The 12,529-nt window shown below is 54.0% G+C and overlaps 1 protein-coding gene across 2 annotated transcripts in view; it reads right to left on the bottom strand.

Annotated features, from left to right (window-relative positions):
* The window catches only part of GRID1 (glutamate ionotropic receptor delta type subunit 1), a 755,119-nt gene that overhangs the window by 512,215 nt on the left and 230,375 nt on the right, over window positions 1-12,529 (bottom strand). For both annotated transcript variants that reach the window (XM_055118918.1, XM_004607420.2), the window contains exon 4: window positions 10,035-10,240. In XM_055118918.1, the coding sequence (XP_054974893.1) occupies window positions 10,035-10,240 (206 nt within the window). The remainder of the gene's footprint in view (window positions 1-10,034; window positions 10,241-12,529) is intronic.

Raw genomic sequence — 12,529 nt, 5'->3', positions numbered from 1 at the left:
GGATGCTGGGGATCTAACCCCAGTCAGCCACGTGCAAGGCAAATGCCCTACCCGCTGTACTATCGCTCCAGCCCTACTCCTGTTTCTTTACTCAGGAGTGACCAGCAGTGCTGGGGATCCAACTGGGGTCAGCCACATGCAAGGCTATCACCTTACCTCTATACTATCTCTCAGGTCCTCATCCCAACCATTCTTATTGAATCCTTCAGTTGTCTACAAAAGGTCCAGGTTATAGGACTGTCTCAGGATGGTTCGTGGAGGCCTGGGGTTGGATGGCCCCAGTTAACTAGTACAGAGAAGCCAGAGGAGAGGACTGCAGGCCCACAGTTCCCTTCCCAAACCTGTTAGTCTGACGTGGGATTCCCTTCCCTTGAGATCCACAATTGGGCACCTATGACTTAAAGGTCTCCCTGAGTGTCACTTTACTCTTTAGTTATGTTTGGTACTTTTGAGACGCAGGGACCATGACTTTCTCCCCCAAAGCACTGAGCACAAAGGATGCAGGGTCCATCTTGTGTTAGCGATGGCTGATCGGTCACCCAACAGGATCCTGAAAAAGCCGTCTTCAGAGAAAAAGAGAAATCAAGTGGGATAAGGAAGCAGATAAGAAAGGGAAGCGATGGGGGAATGGGAGTCGGGGTTGTGCTGGTGATGTGGGAGAGTGGCATATTTACAGATCCAAAGCACAGACTCGGCAACACTGAAAACATGAGCTCTAGGCTGCAACCCCCGAACTTTATAATGTGCTTGTCACGGTGGCAGACAGGGGGCGGGATGGAATATGGGGACACTGGTGGAAGGAAACTGGCACCCCTTGCTGGGACTAGTGTTGAAATATTGTGTGTCTAAAACTCAACTATTAATAACTCTTTAAACTACGGTTCTTGAATTAAATAATTTTTAAGAAAGCCCCATCTGAGGAGTCAGTGTGTGGGCAGGAGCACTCGCAGCTCTTCCTCCTTCAATCAGCAGCAAACAACAATGGTCAGAGCACTCAGAAGGGTCAGTGCCAGCCCAGACGGGAGGCGCCCTGAGAGCCAGCCGTGGCCCAGCCAGCATGTGCCCAGCAGGGGGGTCACTGCGATGCTCTCTCCCCCCCCCCCATCTCTCTGACCTCCAAAGTGCTCTGCATGCAGCCGAGTTCTGGGACCAGGGTTCAGTGATGAGTCCCAGCAGGGCTGGCGGAGGGCTGGGAGCGCTGCCACTTCCGGACAGCAACTTCCCCCTATGCTAGGGACCTCCTGCATCTGGTTGTCCTCTCTTGCCCTGAGTGGGAGCTCTGCTGCCCGAGCTGGAATGACAGGGCCATCCTCCCGCCAGGCGGGCTACAGTGCTGCCTCCCTGAGTGACTGACACCTCTGCCCCTGACCCCCACGGCCGCACGCTGGCTCCACAGTCTCAGACAAACACCCACCGCAGACCTAACCTAATAAGGAAACACTCTCCCGAAGCACCAGCCCCACCCTGGGGCGGCTCAGAGTTTCATCTTCTTAGATTCCCATGGCAACCCTCAGGGAAGGTATTATTATCCCAATCTATCGAACAGTAAACAGGTTCCAGAAGATGGCCCTGCAAGGGAGCCTGTGTATCTGCTTCAAAGGCAGTGCCCATTCCTCTGGGCTAACTGGAAGCCCTGGCCTCTGAAGAAGTACCAGTGTGTCGTTCTGCTGAGCACCTCCAGGCCCCCGCCTTCCTCCCTGGGAACCGGTGGGGTGCGGGAGAGAGGAGGGAGGCAAGGAAAGCCCCTCAGCTTTCTGCCTGTCTCCTGCTACTGCCAGCAAGAGCTCCCACCCGCTCTGCCACCCCAAGCGGCGTGTCCCTGGAGATCCAGGGGCACAAAAGGTAACTGAGACATTGCACCACGGCAGCTGCTCCCTCCGTAAATGCCTATTCCTCTGGCCTGCTGCCTCCTCAGGGAGGGGCGATGTGCTAATAATCCATGGTGCCTTTCAAAGCACTGGAGAGATAGCACAGCAGGTAGAGCATTTGCCTTACACGCAGCCGACCCGGGCTCAATTCCTCCATCCCTTTCAGAGAGCCTGGCAAGCTACTGAGAGTATCTCACCTGCACGGCAGAGCCTGGCAAACTCCCCGTGGTGTATTCGATATGCCAAAAACAGTAACAAGACTCACAATGGAGACATTACTGGTGCCCTCTCAAACAAATCGATGAACAACGGGACGACAGTGCTACAGTGCCTTCCAAAGTTAACACTTTGCTGGGCTATGCGATGATCATAAAAGAAGGAACGACCCCGGGGGGGTGTCTTCAGGGTCATGGCCCCTCAATCTGACCCCATAAAGATGCAGAGAGGCCTCCGAGACAGCCACAGAGCTGCCTGGACACCAGCAGAGGAATACCGTGGAGCAGGATGGCCTTTGAGAGACAGGGCCAGAAGGCCCAGCCACCACCAGCACTTCCTGTGGGGAGGGCTCGGATGCACCCTCAACCGTCTCCAAAGTCAGGGTCAGAGCGTAACCGCAGTGGGCTGGAGTGCATGCTCTGATCCCCTATACCAACACAGTTCCCCACGAACACTCTGCCAAGTGCGGCCCAGAAACCAAACCAACACAAAATAAAATGAAACTCCCAACACTCAGCCATGAAATTCCTTTAAAAACAGTGCGAGATTCTGGTGCCCCTGCTTGGCCGGGTGTTGAGAATGTGTTTAGATTTCCCACTGGGAAATCTAATGGCGCATTGAAAGGATGCCTGCTTTTGGGCAGGAGTCGGGGCTCAGACTCCAAGCGCCTCATCCATCCTCTTGCCAACCATTATCCACAGGCTCTCAGAAGGTGATTAACAAAGATAAACACGTCCTGTTCCTGATGTCAAGCCCTCCGCAAGAAAACAGCCACAGCGCAGCGGGGATGAGAGCGGCAATGGAGGGGTGCTGGGGGGCTGGGGGGGGAGGCGTGCGGCAAGGATGGACCAGTGTGGGAGAGAGGGCAAATACCATGGGAGTCAGAGGCATACAGGCCGGCAGGAGAAGAGCTGGCCTGTGGCTGGGAGAGAGCTCACAGTCGCTTCCCCAGCAAGCCGAGGAATCAGAAGGACGAGAAGGGCGGGGCCACAGAATAGAGGCAGCAGCCACGTGGAGTCAGGGGCAGAAGCAGGACAGCCATCTCTTTCTTCCCTGCCTCAGCCGGGCCCCGCCTTCTGGAAGCCTTGAGCATCCACAAAGCACCCAACAGGCCAGAACACACACACTACATCCCTCTCATTCTCGTCATGTCATTTCTAAGGATTTCTATGGAGGGGGAATGAATTTCTCAGACTAGTAGCATTTTTGCAAAAAAAGTATAGAGGCTTTAAACTCTGTAAACAGTAGGATATAATTAAATGCAAATGCAAGGCCACATTTAAAAATTAATCTTCTATAATTAATTAGTAATTTAAAATATTCTGGTAAATGATACTTAAATGGCATGGAATTATCCTAGCTCTGAGTGGTGAAGTCATCTGCTCGAGATTTACTGTGTTGAAGTGAGAAATATTTGCATATATCATGTGGGACAACAGTATTGTGATTACTTAATTTACTTTTGCTATAAATGCGTTAAAAAGCATAGTCTTTATATTTAAATTGTAGGAGTAAATTCACCCACTGCAGCAAACTCTGAGGAGCAACTGATTCACAGCCAGGAGTTAACCTGGGCTGTGTTTCTAGTAAGGATTAAATTGGCCTCCGGGCACATGTCTTGCCTGGGAAGCCCCTGGGGAGCCCCAGGAAAGGAGACAGTGGTGTGGGGGGGACGAATGGGTGCTGGGAGTGACCCTTTCATCTTGGCCTTTGCCCAATTCTCCCACGGTGAGAGGGAAATGGCCCCCCACTCCCAGAGTGCTGGGGAGCAGTGGGGAGCTGTTCTACAAACAGGCTTTCCCCCTCATCCCTGCTACTGCAGAGGCACAGCTGAGATGTGTGGATCTAAACGCAAGGATAAGGGCCACTGTCACTTGGTAAACTGTCATTTCTTTTAACTGTGGGAGAGGGGCTGTCGGGGGACACACCTCACAGTGCTCAGGGGCTACTCCTAGCTTATTGCTCAAGATTGTTCCCTAACTCCAGAAGTGCTCAGGGAATTATTCAGGGCCCAGGACAGAACCCAGGTCTCCCACATGCAAAGCATACGCCCCCACCCTCCCTCTGGCATTTGTAACTTCCATTTTCTCTCGTGTTTGCATCCCTTCCCTGAACAGCTAAGCCACCAGCAGAGCCACCATCCTGAATGATGTGAGAAACCTATTAGGAGGAGGTCTACACGTGTGTTCGTGTGCTTGGAATTGTGTCTATGGCGGGCTGAAGGTCTGCATGTACTGTGCATGTGTGGTTGCTTAACTGCACCACTGCATCTACCTGTGCATATTTATATCTGCACGTCATGTGTGTGTCCGCACAGGCACATTCATGTGGGGGTTATGTGTCTGTGTATGTGTGTGTGTGTGTTTCTGTGCACATGTGTGTCTATGTAGATGTTTCTCTGCATATTTCTGTGTGTTTGCATGTGGTTTGTGTGCAAGTATGTTCCTGGGTATATTTGGTTTTGCATGCCCGTGTGTATGTGCTCCTGGGTGCATGTCTATTTTACCACACCTGCCTGCACTGCTGCCTCTCATCAGCCCTGTGGCACATGCTCATCTCTCTGCCTGCTGCCCTCCCAACCGCCATGCCTGAGCCCATGAACAATTCACCCACAGCCAGAGCAGCTGGGTCCCTGGCCAATGAGCCACCCAAACTCTAGGCAGGACTCTTAAGAAACCTAGACCTTCCCAAGAGCAGATGTCTTACGTCCCAAGCCCAGGCTGGCAAGTGGCCAAGGATCTGCTGACCACTCAAAATGGTAGCCAGACTACAGGAAATGAAGCCAGGCCCAGACCTTGTATATTGTCGGGAAAAATACAAACTACTCACTCATTCATTCCCACCACAAGGGTGCTGTTCTCATAAGATAGGGGGTGAACACCCGCATCCCTGCTCCCCGGTGCGGGATGCACAGAGTTAGAATTTGAGCCCCAGGCAGGCCACTCTACCCGCCTCATGGACCAGGAGCAATGAGTGGCAACTCTTCCCCATAAAGTGCACAAATGGCTTAAACGGATTCAATCACTTGACTCTTTCCAGTGAAACATAAATGCTGTCAGGGGAGAGAAAGGGAGAGAAAGGCAGGCAATAAAAAAGGATAATAAAAGAAGAAATAAGCAGAGACAAAGGCACAAAAACTATGGATGAGAGTTGAAATGACAAAGTCTTGGGAATCCTGAAAATGAGCAGAGGATCTCTCAGCTGAAAGCCCTTGATGTGCCCTCCCGGTGGGCTGCTGGGAGTACCCAGTAGGACTGAGACTATGGTATACAGACACAACCTTCAGCCAGGAAAGAGCTACAGGGGGCACTACTCTGTGTCCCCCGGAACTGGGTTCCACTATAAGCACCTAACTCATAAGAGATGGATAGGTCAGTGAGTCAATGGGTGTGGTGAGCAGATTGATGCATGGACATATAAATGGATGGGCAAACAAATAGCTGGGTGGACAGATGGATGGATGGATGGATAGATTGATGATGGATGGATGGATGATGGATGGATGGATGGATGGATGGATAGATAGATAGATGATGTTGGATGAATTGATGATCAACGAATGGATTGATGATGGATGGATGAATGATGGATGGATGGATGGATAGACAGATGGATGAAAGGAAAGATGATGGATATATGGGCTTAATCTCCTCCAGAAAGACGAGCTGAAGCCCTGGGCTAAAACTGACAGTGATCTGGAGGTCTTCTTTTCAAACCAACCTGAAAAGGAAGGAACAGTAAGATAAACATGTCTCCCAACATCCCCACAGCTGTTAAAGGGTGCGCTGAGGGCTGCTCACTTCTACAATCCAGAAAATGACCCCCAACTCTGGTTTGGGTTAGTCTCTCCTGCTGACTCCTGAGCCCCAGTTGCAGCTGCTCCCTGCCCTGAACCCACTGCTAAAACCTCAAGCCACTGAGATGCTGAATACACCGTGGCTCTCCCCGCCTTTTTCCCAGACCCTCTTTAGCTAGGAAAGTTCCTTCCCGTAGGCCCAGCCCCATGTGCCCTGCTGTGGGAAACCGTCCCATCCCTCCAGCCACCTGGTCTATGGCCAGAGAGCACCCCTCAGCCACTGGTGCTATCACAGCACCTGTCCACAACTCATCTAGTACAGGGGAAGGAGTCTGTTTACTCCTGTGTTTCCCGTCAAGCTGGGACATGGTGCCGACAGGGACAACAGCCTCAAACCCAGCCCAGAACTTGGCAAGCACCTGGGCACCTTAAATGCTAGAAAACCATGTCCCATGAGCAAAATGAAGGGTTAGCATCCACGGGCAGGATGCCCAAGCACAGGCCTCTACTGTCCACCTCCTCAGCAGCTGTCACTTGGAGTGGGAAGAGCTCCCCATCCTGCCACATCCAGCCCCGCCCCTGGGATGACAGTGCCCGTGGACAGGTTTCCATAAGCACCGCAGCATGGCGGCTGTCACGGGCCACAAAAGCCCCACTTAGCAGCCAAGTCCAGAACCAAGAATCCTCTGAGGAAAAACGTGATCATCTCACTTCCCCGACGGGGCGGGACAGCCAACCTTGTTGAGAGAGTGCCAACCCCGAGTCTGCAGAGCAGATTGCCTTCCCACCCAGAGAAAGGACTTGCCCTGGCCTGTGCCCTCAGTAACCCCCAAGGCCAGCCCCCACCCCATGGGTTTCAGGCCTGGGACCCTACAGTCAGAGCTCTGTGGGCCCCCGAGCCCACTCTCACTGCAAGAGCCTCTCAGTTCCTGAGGGGGACAACGCACTGACCTGGTGGTGGCTAACACAGGGAGGAAGTCCTCAGGGAAACCGTGGCATCGAGCAAACATGAGGGATGAAATCACTGGACATGAGCCCTCAGGAGTCCCCCACAGGCCCTGAGGCTCAGCCAACCATGACCATAACCCTTCCCCACTCCCAAGGCCAAGTTCCCCCCAGCCTAAGAGACCCCCAGTAAAATGAAGGAAGAAAAGATGCCAGTGCCCACGCCTCTCCTCCACCCGCCCCCCCCAGGTGGCCAGCCTCACAGTGACAGATGCACCCTGGACACCAGGCAGAACATCTCATCACAGCTCAGGACAGCCTGGGGGCCCCGGGCAGCATGTGCATGCCACACCAAATTTGTCAGTGACAACGATGATAGTGAAAGTGCCAAACTCACACATGGTACAATGAAAAAGATTCCAACGGAGCACGCTTCTTCCCTCCTGCCATCATCCAGGCTGCTCCAGCCGAGACGGGGAGCAGTGAGAGTAAGGAGGGCCACATCCCTCAACACCCCCGTACCAAACTGGCACGGTATCACACCAGTGCCATCATTACTGGTGGCACCAGGAGGCCATTCACTTCACCGGAGTGGAGAGGACACCGTGTCCTGACAGGGGGCGACCTGTGAGCACATCATCCACCCTTATCACAAGCTAGAAAAGTTGGGGCATCTGTGCACAAAGTCTGAGCCAGGCGGGCAGTGAATGAAGGTCCTGACTGGGACACGGTCCCAGATCTCGCCTAAGGACCCTGCTGGGGTGGCCAGCCTTCCAGGTCACATCCAGAGACGTTCCCCTACCACGCTTAGTAGATAAAGAGAAATTCTCAGAGCAGAAGACCGTCAAAACCCCTTCCACGGGCCCAAGCGTTGGAAGGACCATTGTAAGCATCTGTAAGGAGTCAAGGTACTCACCTTGCCCAAGGCCCACTCGGGTTGGATCCCTGGAACTCCTTACGGTCCCCAGAGCCAGTGGTAAACCCTAAGCATTGCCAGGTGTAGCCCCCAAACCAAAACCAAAAAAAAACCTCTGACAGACCCTAGCCAGAGACCATGGAACCATTCCTACCGCCACAAAGCCAGCTTGACAATCACTCATCCACAGGATTCTCTCCTCAACACAGCAGAGATGGCGGCTCTGGGAGGGTCTGACCTGCTGGTAAATCCTGAGTAATCCCCCTCAGGACTACTAGAATGACCTGAGGCAAGTCACTAACCTCCAGGGGCTCCAGGGGCAAAGTGTGAGGATGAGAGATGCATGCAAGGGTCAGAGTCAGGGCCAGACAGGGTTTCCACCCCGCCAGCTGACAGGTACAAGGGAGCAGAGACCAAGACTAGCGGGAGCTGAAGGCACCGGAGCCCAGGTGCTGTCCTTCTCTCATTTCTGGCCCCCGCTCCCAGGGACTTCTGATGTGGAGATCAGCCTCTGCAGGGGCATCCCCAGAGCTGCAGCACCCAGCAAAGCAAGGCTTGGCAAACACAGCGTCGGGATCAAGAAAGCAACAGGCCAAAGCCGAGCCGAGCGTATCCAACACTGCAGGAGTCTGCATAATTAACCACTTGGAAATCATATCTTTAGGCCGGTCTTGGTGAGGCTTAAATCCTGGCAGGGCCTAGAAACAGAGGAAGGGCTGATTTTTGTGGGGAGGGAAATGACGAATGTGAACCACGGAAAGGATACGGATGCTTCTTGAGAAGGCATGCCCAAATGCTTTCTGGACGCGCCCTCATGCCTACTTTACAGATGAAGAAACTGAGGCTGCAAAGGAGAGGCAAGCTAGCCAAGGTCAGACAAGATAGCAATGAGGGGGCTGGGACCTGGGCCCAGATCAGTTTCATCCCAAAGCCAACAGTCTTCCCGCTTCCGGCTGTCACTGCAGAGCCGTGTGACAAGAAGGAAAGGCAGCAAGGAGAGAGCAAGCAAGGGACTGCCAAGAAGAGAAGAGGGGTGAGGCTGGAGGGAGCATTCGCAGACCCCATCCCAAGCACCGACGGCAGCTAGGGAAATTCAGCAAGGAGAAAAGCTCTGCTCTGCACAGACACCGGCCCCTTCACCCCTGCCAAGGTGCTGAGAAAGCCCGGCCAGGCCCCAGCCCCTCATCTGCTGTGTCTGCGACTGCACTGAATTGCTTCATGCAGGCAAACGTGTTCCGGCAAAGACGCCAAGCGCCGACAGGACATCACAGCCCGGCTGACCACCCGTGTGAGCCGAAGCCTGATTAGCCCGGAGCAGCAGGGCTGCTGGCCAGCGGCACCAAATTAAGCATTCCGGATTTGAAGTCCTCCAGCACTGGGCTCCGTGCTGGCTCCTGATGCATGAGGTAGCATTTTGAGTAATAATTAATTAGACGGGAAAGCAGAACAAGCAAGCAAAGTACATCAAATGGAATTAGTATAATTCTGCCTTTCTATTCATTTTAACTTTCAATCACAGAGGGCCGAGGGGTGAGCGGGTTGGGAACAGACGTCGCAGGAAGCAGCCGACCGTCCCCCTGTTGCCTCCCCCTGCTCCCAAGCACACCACTCCCCTCCCCCCCACATCTGTCCGCCCTCTCCCAGGTCAGAGGAGTAACTCCCTGTCAGCCCGGTCCCCAGGGCTGGTGCCAATCAGCCTGCTTGTCAAGTATTGTGAGTTGTCAGGTCTCAAATTAAAGGACGCTTTGTTAAAGCTGCGGGTCCCGTCTTCACAGAAGGTCTAAGCCCTGATGGGAGTGTTGGGGGAAACCGCAGCCGATCAACCCAGTTCTAAGCACACACACCATGAATCCTTTGGTAATTAGCAACTAACACCTTCTCCAGGTGCTAACAAATCCCAAGGCTTTGATGCCCACCTCGGCAGAGTGCTGGGAATGCATTTGAGCCCTGGAGACTGACATCTGTCAACAAGGAGAAAAATTAGAAAGGGAAAATAAATATGGCAATGGCCATAGTTTCGCCTCAGAAATCTCTGGCCTCCTCCCTTGTAAGCAGGCTTTGACCAGCAGTTTCCGGTCTCTGCGTGCCTGAGCAGGCCTGGGCTCGCCCGCTGTGCCCCAGACACACTCAGCTGACCTCCGGATCTTCGTGGCATGTAGGCCCCCAACACCTGTAGCCCCCACACACGGCCGGTTCAGCCACGCACACACAGACCCACAGATGGCATCAGAGCCCACTGACCACCCCCCAGCCCCTGCAGCGCACCACCCCCCCGCCCCCACACACAGCCTACCTCATTGATGAAGGAGTGCGCCCCCTGCGGGCTGAGCAGCAGGATGGCACGCCGCAGCGTGTCCCGGTAGCGGTTCAGCTCCTCCGTCTTCATGGTGGTGAAGAGGCTGGTGAACACGTGGCTGATGTTCTTGTCCACCTTTTGTAGAGAGACATCGAGGCCCAGCCGCGAGGCCTGGTCCAGAAAGCTTTGGAGCCCGCGGATATCTGGACGGTGGGAGAAGAGGGGGCGGGGAAGAGATGTCAGAAAGCGACCCTGGAGGGTGTCCACCTCCTACCCCTCCCCTACTGACCACCACCTGAGTGTAGGCTCCAGGGAGGCCTCTGTTCCCGGGTCCCTCCCTAGCATCTAGCCCAGGCCAGGGGTGTCCTATGTTCTGCAGACCCATGGACAGAGGGTCAATTGATGCTGTGCTCTCTACCTCTCTCCATTGCTTCCATCCAGTGAGAGGGAAAGTTCTGGCAGTTCCAGGTTACACACTCTGGTCAGCCCTGGCCCTGGCCCCCAGCCCCTCCTCTTTCTGTTCTCCCCACTGCCACGGCAGCTTGAGGCAACCCACCTCTATCTTTCCCCCATCTTGGGTTAGAATGCTGTATCCTCTACCCCACTACCACCCCAGCCCTCCTGGGAACCCTATCTTGTTCAGAGTCCTGGTTTTCCTGCCTAAAACACCCCTCTGTCACTCTCTTTCTATCCAGAGTGAGCCTCACCACCCCGGTCCAATCAGTTTCCAGAAATGAGACCCTCGAGTCTAGGAGTGGATCAGGCGCCCCCTGGCGGAGCCTGCTGCAGTTGCATGCAGCGTGGCAGGTGAGGAGAGGTGACCTGGGGAGAACAGTGGGCCTCCCACCTGCCCCTGACCTGCCTCAGGACCCGCCCCCCAATATGCAGGCTTCAGGTCACCAAGCACTCCTTAAATTCCCAGACATATCGTGCAGTCCATTAGCCTGTACCGTCCGCCAAAAATCTGCAGCCCAGAGCCATTTTTTTAAATCACCGTGAGACACAGCAATTTGTTCATGACCGGGTTTCAATCATACAATATTCCAACACCTGTCCCCTCATTAGTTTACATTTCCCACCACCAATGTCGCCAGTTTCCCTCCTCCTTCCACCCTCCTCCCCGCTCCCTCCTCAACACAGACACACACACACACACACACAGACACACACACACACACACACACACACACACCACAGTCAGCCTCTACAGCTGGCACTTTCCCTCCCTCTCTTCTCTTCCAAGGCCTTTGTAGAGAAATTCTTGAAATGGTTTTCCAGAGCTTCTTAACCAATCAGAGGAGGAAGGCACAGCAAGCATGCAGAGACGGTTCAAAGAGCTGAAGCTCACGAAGGCGAGGAGACCCCAACTGGATAAGCTTAGAACCTGTGCCAACCCTCCCCTCAGGCCTGCTGAGCATAAGCTTGAGATGGTCTCGGGAGCAATCAGTCATCCAGGCCCAATGCGGCGGCAGATTCTCCAGCTCTCTGCCTTTGCCAATGATGGATGCCCCAGATGTGGGCTGTCCAACCCTACCGCCACTCGCTGCATGAGGCAATCATACCTAAAATGGAATTCATCCCCATTCGAATCAAGCAAACACGGGGTTCTGTCCGGTCACACGCGTCATACTTCAAATGCACGATGGCCCCCCTGGGCCGGGGCCATCATATTGGACAGATACAGACTATGCACGATGGATCATCATAGACTTGTCCTGTCACTGTGAAGACCCTTCCGGCTGCCACTCTGAGCTCAGACTCTGATGCCCAGGAAAACCAGATTGCCTTCGCCTCTGAGAGACCTGAACCTCTGCACAGGAGAGGTTTGCTCTGTGTGTTTTTGTTTCTGTTCCTGGGCCCTGGCACTGCCCTGGGATTATTTCCCCGGGCCAGCTAGCTGGCGGGATATGCACACCCACAGAGAAGAATCTGGGTGGCCCCCAGCAGCCACCCCTAGCCACCTGCCAGCCGAGTTCAGATACACAGATGGACCCAGAGAAAAACTGCCCAGTTCTTCTGCAGACTCGTATAAAATAAATAAAAAGCGAGTATTCTGGGCTACAGTTTGGAGGGTGGATTTTTTTTTCTCAGCACCAAGAGACAGACCAAGCCCATGAAAGCACTTTGCCGCGATCGTCTTATGCCAAGATCTGTCACTCACAAAGTTATCCCACAGCATTTGGAGCCTAGAACTAATCTGTGCCAGGACAAGGCCACTGTCCACCAGGGATTTGGGGGAACCCTGTCCCTTCACCTGGACACCAACAATCCTCACTGCCCCTATGGCCTTCACTTCTGGTCCAAATCTGAGCCCTGAAATGCAGCTGATGGGACAGAGAGAGGGACCTGGGGCAGGCATGATGGGGCACCATGACCTACTGACTACCAGCTCCCTCTCCCCTTCCAAGGCCACTGGTCACCTTCTGCTGTGGCAGAGATGTTCCCTGGCTATGAAAGCACGCTCTGCCGTGTCTTCCTGATGGAGGGTTCCA

Source organism: Sorex araneus, chromosome 11, assembly GCF_027595985.1.
Source record: "Sorex araneus isolate mSorAra2 chromosome 11, mSorAra2.pri, whole genome shotgun sequence".
Classification (NCBI taxonomy): domain Eukaryota; kingdom Metazoa; phylum Chordata; class Mammalia; order Eulipotyphla; family Soricidae; genus Sorex; species Sorex araneus.
Note: the sequence above shows the minus strand (reverse complement) of the source record. Positions and strands in the feature narration are given on the sequence as shown.